At 37.2% G+C, this 16,992-nt stretch overlaps 1 protein-coding gene across 2 annotated transcripts in view; it reads left to right on the top strand.

The window, feature by feature from the left end:
- SPECC1L (sperm antigen with calponin homology and coiled-coil domains 1 like) overlaps window positions 1-16,992 on the top strand; it is a 114,488-nt gene that overhangs the window by 33,213 nt on the left and 64,283 nt on the right. For both annotated transcript variants that reach the window (XM_032801312.2, XM_075060020.1), the window contains exons 6-8: window positions 12,523-12,596; window positions 13,256-13,431; window positions 16,496-16,659. In XM_032801312.2, the coding sequence (XP_032657203.1) occupies window positions 12,523-12,596; window positions 13,256-13,431; window positions 16,496-16,659 (414 nt within the window). The remainder of the gene's footprint in view (window positions 1-12,522; window positions 12,597-13,255; window positions 13,432-16,495; window positions 16,660-16,992) is intronic.

Below are 16,992 nucleotides of genomic sequence, written 5' to 3'. Positions count from 1 at the left end.
GAGACCGTATCAAATGCCTTACTAAAATCTAGTTATACCACATCCACCGCTTCTCCCTTATCCACAAGACTCGTTATCCTATCAAAGAAAGCGATCAGATTGGTTTGACACGATTTGTTCTTTACAAATCCATGCTGGCTATTCCCTATCACCTTACCACCTTCCAAGTGTTTGCAGATGATTTCTTTAATTACTTGCTCCATTATGTTCCCTGGCACAGAAGTTAAACTAACTGGTCTGTAGTTTCCTAGGTTGTTTTTATTTCCCTTTTTATAGATGGGCACTATTTTATAGATGGGCTCAAGACTCACTTGAAGCATCCAGCAAAAATTATGCCTGCCAGTCTTGCGGAGTAGTTCAGTGGGGAGTGTGTCTGTCTGAAAATATAAATATCAACTGTCATGATTACACAGCTGCACCTCTGTCCCTCTTCTGGTCCTTCACAGTGCATTGCCGCAAGTGTCAGGGTTCATGCCTTTTACATATCTTGGTATGAAAGTCTGCATTTTCCCCACTCTTGAGTCCAAGCCTTGGGCTACAGTACCTTGTGGATTAACCATGCTTACCCAGCACATCTGACTGAGTTCAGAGACCTGCAATTCTTCCTTTTGGGAGCCTGTGACCAGTAGTATACAGTGACAAAGCATCCTTATTAGCATCAAAATATATTTTGCTTCAATGGTAAGGACAAAGCATTTAAAGAATAAGGATTTTAAAATCAACATTTCTACATGCATGTCTGTCTTACCTAAAGACTTAGTCTTGTGAGTGCAACTTCAGGAGGCATAACATCTTTAGATGCCCCGGCAGGTGTCTTCATATCAGTCTACTTTCCCTGAACTGCCATAGTTTTTTGTTGTTCTGTGTTCTTGGGCTTTGGTCTTTCTGGACTAAATCATTCCAGTAGGCTTAGCAGAAGATCATGCCAGAGTTCTCCCAGCCTATGGCTCTGCTATGGTCACTTAACATCCCTCAAATATTTCCTTAGTGGTAGCTTATCTTGAGCCATTCTTTCTTTTCCTTCTTGTTTTGTCTTTACAGTCCCCTATTAAGCGAAATCATATGGTAAACACTCCAATAATCAGGTTAACATACAGTATCCATATAATATTACCAAGCAGTTCCAATTTTGTCACACAGACCTATCTCAAAAGGGCTGTGTGCAGTCATGAGGCTGCATACCTCAATTCAGTCAGTTAGCAGACCTATATCTTGCTAGCCTCAAAGTTTCGTGAGAAATTCCATATCTTCTTTGATCTGTTATCTAGATACAAATCTGTTTTAGTTGAATTTTATGGATAGTAATCTGATGTAATAGCTTCAGGAAGCATCCTGTATTGTAAGTATAGGCAGGAAGGAGAGTGACATCTTGAGGTAGCTGTAAAGTGTGGTAACCAAATAATAGTATAATTAAAATCTGCCTTTTTGTTAATACTCTTCTCATAAATCAATACCTTTAAAAACTCTCAACTCTTCATGGCTTCAAAACTAAAATTCTTACAATAGTTCTTTGGTGTCACTGCTTCCCATAGGAAAAAAAAAAGGAGCAAATCTCTTTAGGACTTGTGCTCAGAACACGGATCTAGAATCTAAAAAATTTAACAGGTGGTGGTATTAAAGTGACAGAAAAATCCATTACAACAGCAAATTTTCTAATATTAATAGATTAACCAATTCCTTTGATCTTGAATTAGTCTGAGATGAATGGCCAGATACATGGTGTCCATGTTAATGGCTTTTTAAATGTAGAGAATTTTTCATTACATGTTTCTGTATATAGCACCATTCAGAAAAAGCATGGTTCTCCACATTAGAACAACTAAACCATAGTAAAAAGTAATAGGAAAGAAAAGTCTTTGGTTTAGATTTAAAAAATAGGATAGAGTGACTGCTGTAGCTCTTTGAGGAAAGAATGTGCTGAGTGTTGAACTAACTGTAAATGACAGGGATGATGTGAGAAGTAATAAATAGTGGCAGAATATTAATAAACAATTGGAGAATTCACAGAAACAAGTCCATAAATGTAGGAGGGTGTACTTCATAACTGAAATTGGTAATAAGACCTTGAAATGAATTCAGTTTAATGAGCAGCCAGAATAAATAATGGAGTGACATATGAGAAGCTCAAGTGCAGGAAGTTAGGTGTCGTTCCATGAATAGCTACTAGAGACCAGAAAGATGAAACTGGGAATATAGCAGAAAGTGTATTACAACAGTCTGGGCGTGAAATTCAAGCTTAGCTGCATGAGGAATTTAATTGTAGGTAATGTTCAACAGCTTGCGAAACTAAATGATCTAATCAATATGAGCTGCAAAATTCAAATCACTGTTGAAAAGGATTCTTACTATAGGTTCTTGTCCACCAGTACATGTTTGAGAGGACCAAAGTTAGCACTAGGAGAAAGTGATGGCATGGGACATTTTCCATGTCCTCATGTCTTTAAAAAACCAACTGTTTCATCATTGTGACATGACATTTCCCTTCAACTTTAAAAAAAAAAAAAAAAAAAAAAAAAAAAAAAAATCCTATTATATAAGCTTGCAAAAATTACTTCAAAAGAATGTTAAGGTTGCAAACTAAAAAGTTAACGAATTCCAGAATAAAGACTGCAGGTGTATTTTTTTACAGCAGTGCAGCACATTTATACTAGGTGCAAAAATTCCCAGTATAGCTAAGCTTGTATTTTTTTAGAAACATTACACTAGGTGGCGTTTTTGCTCTGGTTTTGGATGCTGGGTTTGAAAAACCAACTGAACTGAACTGAAAGTCTTATGGTAAAATAAGTATCCTAAATTGTCTAGTAGCCATTTGTTTTTTATGTAAAAACCAACCCCCCTATCTCTAAAATCCAGCCAATAAATGTTGAATGAACACTTGAAACACATGCTCTTGGTGAAGTTTGTCTTTATAACAGAGATTAGCTATTTAAATTAGCATCTAGGTTGTCAGATTTTCTTCTTAAAATCAAGATGTTTGTATATACATTTAATGCAAGATCTTTTGGAACACAGAAGACAATGATCTCTTAAAATCTCAGTGGAATTCAGTCGTCTTAACCCTTGCTGATGTTGGGTTATTTATACCTCTTATTATATGGCATACAGAATGATTCATTTTATTCAACGCAAGTGAGTTGTACTAATAGTAAAATTTGAGATCTTAACACAGGTGACTTTGTACTAAAATTTGACACTGAAAGCATTAATCTCTGCCCAGTAAGACTGATCACCTGGACTTAACACCTTTATGTGACAATAACAGAAACTCAAACACAAAATGAATAAGCAAAAAGCCAGTGCTTTGATGTATTTGTGATCCAACCCATTTTCCTACTATAGAAAGCTGTATTATTTAATCCATTATTTTATTATTATTTGTAGTAATTTAGCATGTAGGAGTCCTGGTCTTGGATCTAGAAACCCATTGGGCTAGGCTCTGTTAAAACACAGAACAAAAGATTGGCACTCTTTGGGCAGGCACTATCTTAGAATAAGACAAAAGACAGCAGATGGATACAGGCAGAGTACAAGGAAACAATGAGACAATTTTGGTGAGCATAATAAACAAGCGGTGTTTGAACAGCAGTGTTACAGCTATTGTTAGGTTCACCAGTATACACCTCTACACCGATATAATGCTGTCCTCGGGAGCCAAAATATCTTACCACGTTGTAGGAGAAACCAAGTTATATCGAACTTGCTTTGATCCGCTGGAGCATGCAGCCCCGCCCCCCGGAGCGTTGCTTTACCACGTTATATCATAATTCGTGTTATATCGGGTCACATTATATGGGGTACAGGTGTACTAACATAATTATACAGGTATAACTCTGCTAGTGTGGTTGCAGTTATACTGGTATAAAGATACTCTAAGGGAAATAGCTATCCCAGTAAAAGGCTCCTTTATACCAGTATAATGCACGCACACTGGTAAAAAAATATATTTTTTACCAATATTTATATATTGGTAAAAAAATCATACCAATAACAGGCAGTTTTACCGGTAATGCACGCACACTGGTAAAAAAATATTTTTTTTACCAATATTTATATATTGGTAAAAAAATCATACCAATAACAGGCAGTTTTACCGGTACAACTTTCAAATATAGATTAGGCCTACATTGAACATCCACAAGTCAAGAAAAATGAAAAGCTTCAATCATGCTGTACTCCTCTGTCAGGATTTGTGTTGACTGTATATCTTCTTTTGAAACACTTAGGCCTTGTCTACGCTACAGGAGGGAGATTGATCTAAGTTGTGCAGCTTCAGCTACATGAATAATGTAGCTGAAGTCGATGTACTTAAATCTACTTACCGCGGGGTCCACACTACACTATGTCGACTGGAGATGTTCTCCTGTTGACTCACCTTGTGCTTCTCATTCAGGTGGAGTACAGGAATCGATGGGAGAGCAATCAGCAGTCGATTTAGTGGATCTTCAGTAGACCCGCTAAATCAACTGCCGATGCATTGATTGCCATGCATCAACCCCCCAGTAAGTGTAGACAAGCCCTAAATCTAGAAGACTAAGGTCAGGTCTACAGTACAGACTTCTGCTGGTATAGCTATATCACTCAGGAGCTTGAAGAGGTGTGGTCCCTGATTGACATAGCTGTGCCAGCAGAAGGCCATAGTAGAGATGCATTTATACTGGTAAAACTATACTTTTATCATTTGTTTCCTTTGTGGAAGGTGTATTTGCCATATTGGTACTTGGCTGGTATAATCTGCATCCATACTTGGAGCACTGTTCTAGTGTAATATTCTAGTGCTTCTATTGTAGGTATAACATACGTGTCTTCAGAAACTGAGTGCCTGTGTGTGACTATAGATGAATGGTTTAAGTTTAACAACAAGCCTACACTACAACCTCACAGTTTTGAACCTCAGGAATTGAGGTTGTCTGTAACTCAGAAATGTTCATAACTTGAAACAAACCATTATGGTTGTTCTTTCAAAAATTTACAACTGAACATTAACTTAATACAGCTTTGAAATTTTACTATGCAGAAAAAAAATGCTGCTTTCCCTTTATTTTTTAGTAGTTTACATTTAGTAGTTACAGTACAGTGTACAGTGTGTGTTTGGTCTGTGTTGCTGCCTGATTGTGTACTTACGGTTCCAAGTGAGTTGTGTGGCTGACAGGTCAGTTCATAACTCCGAGGTTCTACTGTATTGTGTTATAGTAGCTACTGAGGGAAGTAATGTTTACATGGGGGACAAACATTTATCTTCAGTTGTTCATATTCATCTGTTCTACAGTTGCTAGTGTTTCTCAGAGTGAGAGGAAGTAAATACCATGTGATTTATTTTGTGATAAACAATGCAGCCAATATGGCTAAGTTTAGGAAAGTTTTGCAAGATAATATGTGACACATGGCTGCACATTTTAAAATTATTGTCAAAAGATTTGAAAAGAGCAAATATCATGACCTAAGAGGAAAGATGGAATGCTTTTGCAGATTGCCTATAAGATTTTGTTTTAGATTGGCCCAAGGGAATAAGAGTAATTGATGCATGCACAAGATATAGATGTGATGGGTTCCCCTCCCCCCGGGTGCCACCTGATGTACTGACGTACCACTGAACCTGCCTGGTCCACCAGCCTGGACTCCCTTACACTGTCCTGCCAAGCCAGGCCCTGAAGTCTCCTCCAGCACACACACAGGTAGAGACACCCCCAGCTGCAAAAAGACACAGACACTGAAATCAGCTCTGCATGGGTAGGCTTCAGCTAGGGAATTTTCCAGCACTCCAGTGGACCCCCTCTGGAGTGTAAACCCAAAATTGTATCATCTTGCGCTGCACAGAGAACTGTACAGCGTACGGTCATGACATTCATCCTCTTCCCGAATGTGGAGGAAGATCTGCACAGCTTCTCCTCCCCCCCATTATGAATTACACAAACTGGTTTTAGAGAAAACAAAAACAAGTTTATTAACTACAAAAGATAGATTTTAAGTGGTTATAAGGTTAGCAAACAGATAAAGCAGATTACTTATCAAATGAAACAAACATGCAAACTAAGCTTAGGATACTAAAGAAACTGGTTACAAATAGTAATTTCTCACCCTAAATGTTGTTTTAGGCAGATTGCAGTGGTTCTTGAAGGCCAGCTGCTCTTGTTTGCAGATTAAAACTCCAGGTATTTTTCACAGGCCAGACACGTTTCCAGCCTGGGCTCAGCTCTTCTCTTCCTTCCCCCCTTCCCCCCACTTTGTCTTTGTTTCTTAGATGTTTCCAGCCGTCATCCTGGGCGGGGATTCAGTGAAGAAAATGAACACACTTTGTCACTTCCCTGCCTTAAATAGGTTTGGCATGTTTTGGGAATCCTTTTGTTTTCCAGTATCGGAGGGGTAGCCCTGTTAGTCTGTATCCACAAAAACAACGGGAAGTCTGGTGGCACCTTAAAGACTAACAGATTTATTTGGGCATAAGCTTTAGTGGGCGAAAAACTCCACTTCTTCAAATGCATGGAGTGAAAATTACAGATATTTATGCCTGCATCTGTAATTTTCACTCCATGCGTCTGAAGAAGTGGGGTTTTTTAACCCACGAAAGCTTATGCCCAAATAAATCTATTAGTCTTTAAGGTACCACCAGACTCCTCTTTGTTTTTGTTTTCCAGTATGGTGGTTCTCCCCTCTTCCCCAGTGTAAAAATACTGGTATTCTGTTATGGAATCCAGTACCAGGCAACTTGATCACATGATCCTGCAGTGTCAAAGCATCCCTGGAAGGTGGGAGCATCTTCAAAGACCTATTGTTCTCCCTAATGGTCCATTCATTGACTTGTTCACAGCTAGCTAGCCAGACTGATTGCATTCTGTCTGGGGTGGGCATTCCCCAGGTGCAAAAACTTCTGTAGTACAAATGTGTAGTCAATATTGCTAACATTAGATACAAAATGATTAGGGCCGTCAATTAACCTCAGTTAACTCACGCAATTAACTCAAAAAAAATTTATTGCAATTAATCGCATTGCTAAACAATAGAATACCAATTGAAATGTATTTTTGGATGTTTTCCTATATTTTCAAATATACCAATTTCAGTAACAACGCAGAATACAAAGTGTACAGTGTTCACTTTATATTCATTTTTATTACAAATATGTGCACTGTGAAAAACCAAAATAAATAGTATTTTTCAATTTACTACTTTCATAAAAGTACTGTAGTGCAATCTCTTTATCAATGAATGTGCAACTTACAAATGTTGATTATTTTTGTTATATAACTGCACTCCAGAACAAAAGTGTAAAACTTTAGAGCCTACAAGTCCACTTAATCCTGCTTCTTGTTCAGCCAGTCACTAAGAGAAATGAGTTTGTTTACATTTACACGAGATAATGCTGCCCACTTCCTAATTACAATGTCATCTGAAAGTGGAAAAAGGTGTTCACATGGCATTGTTGTAGCTGGCGTCGCAAGATATTTACATGCCAGATGTGCTAAAGGTTCATATGCCTCTTCATGCTTCAGCCATCATTCCACAGGACATGTTTCCATGCTGATACCACTCATTAAAAAAATGTGTTCATTAAATTTGTGACTGAATTCCTTGGGGGTGAACTGTATGTCTCCTGCTCTGTTTTACCTTCATTCTGCCATATATTTTATGTTATAGCAGTCTCAGATGATGACCCAACACGTGTTGTTTGTTTTAAGATTACTTTCACTGCAAATTTGACAAAATGCAAAGAAGATACCAATACGAAATTTCTTAAGATAACTGTTGCACTCATCCCAAGATATAAGAATCTGAAGTGCCTTCCAAAATCTGAGAGGGATGAGGTGTGGAGCATGCTTTCAGAAGTCTTAAAAGAGCAACACTTTGATCCGGAAACTACAGAACCCAAACAACCAAAAAAGGAAATCAGCCGTCTGCTGGTAGCATCTGACTCAGATGATGAAAATGAATATGCGTCGGTCTGCACTTTGGATCGTTATCGAGGAGAACCCACCATCATCATGGACACGCCCTCTGGAATGGTGGTTGAAGCATCAAGGGACATAGGAATCTTTAGCGCCTCTGGCATATAAATATCTTGCGACACCAGCTACGATAATGCCATGCAAACACCTGTTCTCACTTTCAGGTAACATTGTGAACAAGAAGTGGGCAGCAGCATCTACTGCAAATGTAAACAAACTTGTTTGTCTGAGCAATTGTCTGAACAAGAAATAGGACTGAATGGATTTGTAGGATCTAAAGTTTTACACTGTTTTATTTTGTAGTGCATTTTTTAATATATGAATTCTACATTTGTAAGTTCAACTTTTATGATAGAGGTTGCACTGCAGAACTTGTATTACGTGAATTGAATAATGCTATTTTGTTTTTTACAGTGCAAATATTTGTAATCAAAAATAAATATAAAGTGAGCACTGTACAGTTTGTATTCTGTTATAACTGAAATCAAATATATTTGAAAATGTAGAAAACATCCAAAAATATTTAAATAAATAGTATTGTTATTGTTTAACAGTGCAATTAATTGCATTTAATTTTTAATCACGTGACAGCCCTAATTTTGACACAATCATATCCTAATATTACTATAAAAAATATGGGAAGCAGTGTCAATAGACTCCATGGTTTGTTAGAAGATGACAAGTAATTGGTTTAAAGAAGCTTGTTGAGTAATTCCTTCTTATATCAAAGCCAGTAAAATAGCTTTTGATTCTGAATTCATGCTGAAGCTGGCGAAGACTAAAAAAAAACCCAACAACCCTGATTTGAAATTGCAGTTAAATGATGGCAAAATTGGTGGTGAGAAAGCATTAGCTGGACATTATACCATGTAATTTTCCAGCATGTGATCAGTCATCACCTGCTAATTTCCACTCACAACAGAGGAATCAGTACTTACTCTTCAATATGCAGAAGTTTATGTTGAAACTGGGGTTCTGCCATCAGTAATTCATCTGCAAGCCTTGTTTGCATTATTTCAAAGTCTTGGTCTCCAATGCAACACTGAAAAATTTAACCACTATTTAGTAGTGAAAATCTCAAGTAAATGTCCTGGAAGAAAACAAGGTTATGATCGTGACAGTAGCTGCTGTAGAATTACTGTTTTCATCATGTGGCCTGGGGCATTCAAATTCTAGAAACCTGCATGCAAACAGATAAGACTTCAGAATTAGTTTCTTCAGCATCTTAATTCTGAAAGTTTTGAAAGTATCCTCAGCAAATCTTGAATAGGTGGATTCGGTGGTAACTGAATTGTGATTGTTGTTCACAGATTGTAGTTTGTTTAAAATGATGTATTATGAAATAATATCGATGTCTTAACATTGTAACATTTTTAACAAATTTGAAATGTATTAATGTATTGAAATTAATCAGATTGGGTGTTTGCATTAAAAAAACAAACTTTGTTTATAGTGACAGTTTTTGTGCCAATTTGGATTCGTAAAAGATTATAGATAAAAATGCAATTAAGTATTTTTTTCAATATTTTGTTCTTTACCTTTCACAGTTTTGTAAAATTCAAGTGAAATACTTTAACACTGAAATAAGTCAATTTTAAACCCAGCATCTATAACCTAGTTTGTTACAAATTATCTAAAATTGCAATAGCACTTAATTTCCAGTTACATCATATCCTTTTACAACTGACTTACATATTTATTTATTAAAGCAAATAATTAAAAATAGAAATAACCATCTCACATAGCAAAAAACACAGGCAGCTCAGGAAGTTTGAGTGTTTCCCTGTTCTGCCTCTAGAAGCTATAGCCGCTGCCTGTATTATCACGAGGTCCCTATACTACAGTAGTCCCTTTTATGAGCTTGGCGGCGGCAGCAGCCTCACTCAAGCCCTGGAGCTTGTTGGGGGTCAGGGTGGGCTGTGGATAGTGCACGGGGACAGAAAGGGGTTAGCCCAGAGTAGGTACATAGGGAAGTTGATGCCTGTATATTTTATGTATTTAAATGATGTTCATGCATTTGGGATGGCTAAGGGGAGTACAAAAACAGAAGACTGAAAACCATGATTTTCTTTTCTTAAATTATTTTAGGGTGCTCACTCCTTTTGAATTCTTGAGTGTTGGCAATTCTATGTTCTTCTCTCATCCCTTGATAGAATTTAGAAAAAATTAAACTCTGTTACTATAAAATGTTCTGTACCGTTTATAGTAGCTGGAGAATATTCAGGCCATTGTTTTGAACTTCAAAGCACAAACATACTAACATTTAATGGTGTGTCCCACAAACAGCTCAAAACGTTGGCATTACCCAATCTTTAACTCTAGGACACATTTAGGTTTTCTGGTTTGTTGTGATTATTTTTCTATTTTTTGTTTGTTTTTAGACAAATTATGACTCATTTTTAGGAGTGAAAAAACAATTGTTTTTAAAAATGAAACTCATTTCCCTGAGTTGTCTTAAAAAAAAAAAAGATGGCCCCCCACTGGAATTCCTCACTCTTGGAATCTGCTGCAAACTAGTGTGGGGAGCTTGGTAGGGCTTGCTGGCTCCCTCAGTAGGCAACTTTTCCGTATTTGAAGAAATAGTACATTTTAAGTAATCTTGAAAATCCTGTTCTCAAATTCTTTAGTTGTACGTTTCACTTTTAACCTAAAACAGGCAACTTTGCATGTTAGCTTCAGCCTAATAAAAAGGTATCGATGCTAATTCCTGCTTTTGTACTAAGACTAGCAAAGGTTTCCATTTTTTGTAGCTTAAGCAACATGTGATTTGAGTCACCCTCACTGTTAATTAGCTTACCACATCCAATGTTAAAAGGTCAGTTAGATGTGCATCTTAGAATATGTAGTCCTGTAAGATAGCTATAGATGTAGGAAAATGTCTGGTTTGAAGTGTTTGAACTTTTCCAAGCCTGAAATATTGTTTTTCAAGCCACTTAGGGGCTTATGTCATTCTTAAAAAGAAATTAGCTGTGGCATTAAGAGTCTGTAGTTAGGACTATTGGCATAACAAAGCTGATGAATCCAAAGTTGTCAGCCTCCAGAAGAACTACAGATCAATCTGTCTTTGCTCAGATAGTGTCTCCAAATTAGTATCCAGTTTAAATGATGTGAAACGGAATATCCTCATGTGAATAAGTATGTGGGTTTGCTTAGCATTTTGATTTAGTCTACCATACGCTATTTTAAAAATGTCTTGTAATGCTAGAAAACAGCTTTCTGCCAAGAAGCCAAGGGGATTGTTCTGGGTACCAAAATATAGGGTTCAATTTTAAAAATGGGGAGAAGCAGGCAAGAACACTGTTAGAATTTAAGGTTCTAAAAAGAATCCTGTGTTGCATAATTATCCCTGAAACTAATTGTAACTGATAACCGAATAAACACATTGGAAAGTTCAGTTTCACAACAGAACAAGAACCACACAATTTTACCTTCTGTCAATTTAGTTGTTTAAATTAATGTACAGTAAATGTTTGAATAATCAGAAAGCATGTGCCTACTACTCTGTAGTTTATGCCAAGGTTTTGGATTTTAAGCAGCTTAATACATTGGGTATCTGCAGCCTTCATGTGAGAAAAGCGCTGCCAATATACACAGAAGATATTTGCTTCACAACTGCTCCTGGTATAATAAACCTGAACTAAAAAACATAATTTATCACAATTGGCCCTACAAATCAAGAGGCCCTGAATCTTTACAGTTTATATATGCATACAGTTCTGTAGAAATAGAATGCTCCTAAGAACCAAGGATCAGTGAAGTGGTACTGAATGAGAAATGTATTCCGTGTGCTTCTTCATCAGTTACTCAATTATAGGAATGGAATAATCAATCATGCTGTTCTCTTGTGCATTGAATAATGCAACAAATGAATAATAATCACAGGAGTCAGTCTGTCAGACGCCAGATTAGGAGTTGGTAGTGGTCAAGCTGCATGCCCTTTGTGTAGCTGCTGACCTATTGAAATGAACATCTTACTTCCATATTATGGTCTCATTGAATATACTCTAATGTTTGCCCCTCATGCTTCAAATACAGTTTATCTCAAACGATGCTGTGATACACAAGAATTGGAGCTTTTTGAGGGTTAGAATAGGAATCTTATTCCTGTTGAAATAACAAGGAAGGGAATCACTCCTGATGGCAGCTATCCTGGAGCAGGGAAGTGAAGTCTGAATTCGTAGGTGTGGTAATGAAGCTTTTATTTTTATTTTTAAATGGGAAAATCCATTTAAACGCTGATGGCATCAAAACCTGTATTCAGCATGCTCCCATGTCACTGTGATTACCTTGCAGGTAACGTTTTAGTGACTAGTTTTTTTTTTTGTTTTTCAATGTTGTGCATGGTGTAAGGCAGAGACAGGAATCTTAATACCCATTGAGTTAATTTATACTATTTTCCCACTTTCAGGAATGTGTGCTTTGTTAAATAACTTCATACTTAGACATTCATTAATAATTATTGAAAAATATAAGCGATGGTTTCAGGAAGTCTTAAAAATGCACAAGTGGCTTCAGTTGCTCTTTCGTAGACAAATCACTGAGTAAGGTGTTATCTTAAAGTGGATTTGACTTATCTTTCCAGATACAGTTAAAAAACTTCAGGACCAAAAGCATGACATGGAAAGAGAAATTAAGACTCTTCACAGGAGGCTACGGGTAGGTTAACACCTACAACCAAGTGTGCAACTGAGCACTAAAAAGGGGGAGGGCACCATAAGCGTGGTACATGAAACATCACCCAGCAATAAATATATATAGTACAGTCTGCCTGTCTTTCCTGCACACTGCTCTAAAAATATACCAGAAATGTTTCAAGGCTGTATAAGAGTGTTGGGATTTCAATATGTAGAGATAGAAACTGGTCTTACTGGGTATTATTGGTGTTGATAGATACCAAAGACAAAGCACATGGCAGATTTACTAATGGGCAGGAAAGTGAATATTACTGTGTTTAAAAAACAGAATAATTCTGGGGAGAGGGTCATCAGCTCAAGGATGAAGTTAAATGCTTCATCTTGGGATAAATTTACCAAATCATTAAAGAATTAACTATATCTTTTCTTTGTTTAGAGAAAAGGACATTTTAGGACTTCCCCAGTGCTTCTGCTTCAAAACCCCAAAGCTGATTACTGATGAAATTATCTTCGTATTTAAAATTTGTAACTTTAGTGTTTTACTTTTGGACTGTCAAATATGAGTACTTTTACCACCCATTTAAATCTTCCACTCTGAGAGTTCACTGGAACTTTGCATCAGCATAATTCTTTGTTTTCAAACTCCTAGTAGCTGCTATTTACAGTTTTGGTTATTTATAGGAGGAGTCCGCAGAATGGCGTCAGTTCCAAGCTGATCTACAGACTGCCGTGGTCATAGCAAATGATATCAAATCTGAGGCCCAGGAGGAGATAGGGGACCTAAAACGTAGACTGCATGAGTCTCAGGAGAAAAATGAAAAGCTCACTAAAGAGCTGGAAGAAATAAAGTCACGCAAGTATGTTAATGAAAATGGAGTTATGTATTTTTATTGCTTTTAGACAATTTGAGATGTTAATTTCTTAACTGAGTCACTGTTGAGACTCATCGAAAGTCACAGAGCGAGACTGTCATTTTGAGGCCAGATCATTTCAGCCTAAGATCTCTCTGCATACTTCTAGGAACAATTCTGAAAGAATGGGCAAACCTGTAAGAGAGAGGTTTGTTTTTTTTTCATAGCTGGCCTTTTAATTTTCTGCAATGGAGGAAATGTACCTGTTTTGGCACTTTTGCGCACACAAAAAGGAAAGTCATTAAGTCTGTTTTTAATCACAGATAAGAGTCCATGACTTGGGCTTAGCTTCCTTGAGTAGAGCATAGAAAGCCAGCAATGTATGTCTCTTCTGTGCTGTTGCAAGTTATATCTTGCTTAGCTGCCAGGCTCTTTAGAGGGGAGCAAAACACAAGCTTATCGTACTATGGAGAAGAGAGGGTTTGTTTCTTGACAACTAGGCTACTCAGATAAAAGATGTTAGATTCTCACTTGTGACCTGTTATAGCTTGAATTGAGACAGAAATCCCTAGGAATTCTACAAGAGTTGATTACTTCTAGGTAATCTACATAGACTGGTAATGTGAACCAATATCTCTTGGAATATTAGAAGGCATACAACGTAATTCAGCCTGGGCATTCTCGCATCTGGTATTTGATTTCTACTTATGGCCTTGATTTTTTTTGAGGCTAGAGTTTACAAATGACTATGATCAGTCAGTTTCAAAGGAAAGGAGTTTGTCCAGTCAGATACCTAGTGCTTAGTTTTTTTGGAGCAGGGGGTAATCTTTTTGCTGACTTTATACAGTTACTAGCACAGTGGTGTCTGTAGTTGCTACTGCAATACTTAATTACTGCAGTAATTATTTTTTTCCCCAAAAATACCATCAGAAAATAATGTTAGTATTACTGCATAGCTCATTCCATGAAGTTCCAGCAGTGTGCTATTTAAGAAATAGAATGAGAAACCAGTCATTAAAAGCCTCACCTGTAAAAGAGACTTTCCTATATATTGAACCGAAGCTGATACAGTAAGCTTCTTATCTAAAATTAAATTATGCTTATAGCACTTTGGAAAACAGACAACTAGGATTTTCTGCAATTGCTGTCAACTTTCTTCAGTAATAAGCATTTGCCTCATAATCAACTGGTTGTGGAGGTTTTTCTGTAGTAGTGATTTTTTTCAGTGATCCTAATTACATTAGTCGGGCATCTTTCAAAAAAGCACAAAATTCGGTCTTCAATGAATCCATAGCATATACAGGTCAGACACAATTCATGTTTTCCCCAGTCCTGCCAATTTACCTGAACCCTGACCACTAGTCCTTTCTAGGAGTTGAAGAGTTGTTTGGTCTCCATGGCTATTTGGTCCTTTTGATTCAGACTGGAGATTCAGCAGTTACAATTATGATGTTTGTGATATGTATACATGTTCCCATTATTAAAACCTTTTATAAAGTGCCATGTAAATTAACACTGAGAAACACTATGTAAATTCAGATCTAAATTTTTGATGCAGGGAACACTTGAACACCAGAGCAGGCTGAGAGAAATTATTTTTGCAGTGGAATTTTGCACAGGCTGCATATGTGAGATGTAGAGAGCAGACTGGAGGAGGATATACTTGAAAATAAGAGATGACCTGGATGGTGAGGGTAAAGCAGATTAATCTGAAGTGAAGCTACCAATTTGAATAGGCTGTCAGGTAGCAAAACTCCTGATTACTATTGACCTTGGAGATACTCATACCAGGAGTTTAGAGGGATTGATGCCTTAAGTCAAAATGTCATAGCACCCACTTTTGATAGGAATTTCTAACCTAATCTTTGAATTTTCAAAATAGGAAGTTTGCAATTTATGCTTTGCATTACAGGGATCTGACATCTCTAGAAAATCTGTTCATTAAGTTGAAATGAATCAGACTAATTGTGAGGTGTTTGGATCCCCTTGCTGAAGCTAAGGCTTGACTTTGCAGTATCAATTCACTGTCCTGGTGGGTAAAATATATTGGAACAATAAACATACTGGCTGCAAATCAACTAGAATTGATTTTTCCTTGGAATCAGTGTTAACAATGTAACAGAATCATCAACCAAATGTCAACTTGAAAACAAGCCTATTACGCAGTAGTCGTGCTTTTGGATGTTGGAAGTCTATTGCTTGGTTTGTTCTGATACTGATTCCAGAAGGGCTTTCTAAATCCATGTTACTTGCAGATGGACGTAAAATAATCTACTGGTAATTGATTTCCTAAGAACAAAGAACTCAAAGGTAACTGAAAATGATTCTTTAAAAACTTGTTGTAAGATTCCAAAAGAAGAGAAACGGTATAGCTGCTGTTGAAAAATGAAGTTAGCATAGTATTTGATCTGAAACTGAGGCAATGAATAACCCCTCAGATCCCGGGGTGGGTGGGGAGGGAAGGCGGCTTTCTCCAGACAGAAGAATGGTTCCTCCATCAGAGTGACAGTGAATGTCATAACCGACATGAACTTAGGTTGAAAGGGCCCTTCCATTCTAAAACCTTAGTGTCCTTTGGGTTGCAACTAGAGTTCAGTCTCAATTCAAAGCTGAACTTTAAAAATATATTTTTCCCTTACCCACCCTACCGGTGCACTTCCTCCCCCCCACCCCCCAAAAATATGGGTTGAACCTTTTTTACTTATGCAGGCATAAAAAAGTTTGTCCCTTTCAAAAATAATTGTAAAGGTGTTTCTTATTTTGATGATTTTGGTGGATTCGATTTTAATCTATAGCAAATTTGAAGTTTAACTCACTAGGAAACACAAGACTCTAAACTTGACTCGCGATAGGTAGAATCCTTTCAGTTCACTTAGGCTCTCTTGTTGACAGATACTAAAGAAGTTGACTGGTATTTAAGGCTGTTAATCTAAACCTAAACTACAATAGCAAAGTAGGTTAATATAATGAGTAGAGTTATGAGCTCAATTCCTGTGTTTACATTTAAGCCTTTTGACATAAAGAAGATATTTTTCTGATGTGGCTAAGATGGCCTAGCTTTTGTTTACAGGCAGGAAGAGGAACGTGGCCGGGTATACAATTACATGAATGCTGTAGAGAGGGATTTGGCAGCTCTGAGACAAGGAATGGGGTTAAGTCGCAGGTCATCCACTTCCTCGGAGCCAACTCCCACCGTAAAAACACTAATCAAATCCTTCGACAGTGCCTCACAAGGTAATTACGTCTAGCCAGTGTAGTAGCTATACAAAGTTAGAGGTTTGTGTATGTTGACATGTATGCTTCTGATGTTCTGGATGATTCAAAATTCAGCTAGATGACACTACAATAGCAAGGTCTGAAATAAGCCCATGTACACTAAATTACATTACTGTTAAATAATTATCCTTTCTCTTCTCCTCAACCCCAGGAGTTGAATGTTCTCTGTCCCTCACTATCACTTACCTAGTAATTTGGACACTAGAGGCTTTGTGAGTCAGCAGTCTCACTCAACAGGAATATAATACCAATTGTACACTCAGCTGTGTCCCCAGCTTAAGGATATATTCA

The sequence above is a fragment of the Chelonoidis abingdonii genome, chromosome 22 (genome assembly GCF_003597395.2).
Source record: "Chelonoidis abingdonii isolate Lonesome George chromosome 22, CheloAbing_2.0, whole genome shotgun sequence".
Lineage (NCBI taxonomy): Eukaryota > Metazoa > Chordata > Testudines > Testudinidae > Chelonoidis > Chelonoidis abingdonii.
Note: the sequence above shows the minus strand (reverse complement) of the source record. Positions and strands in the feature narration are given on the sequence as shown.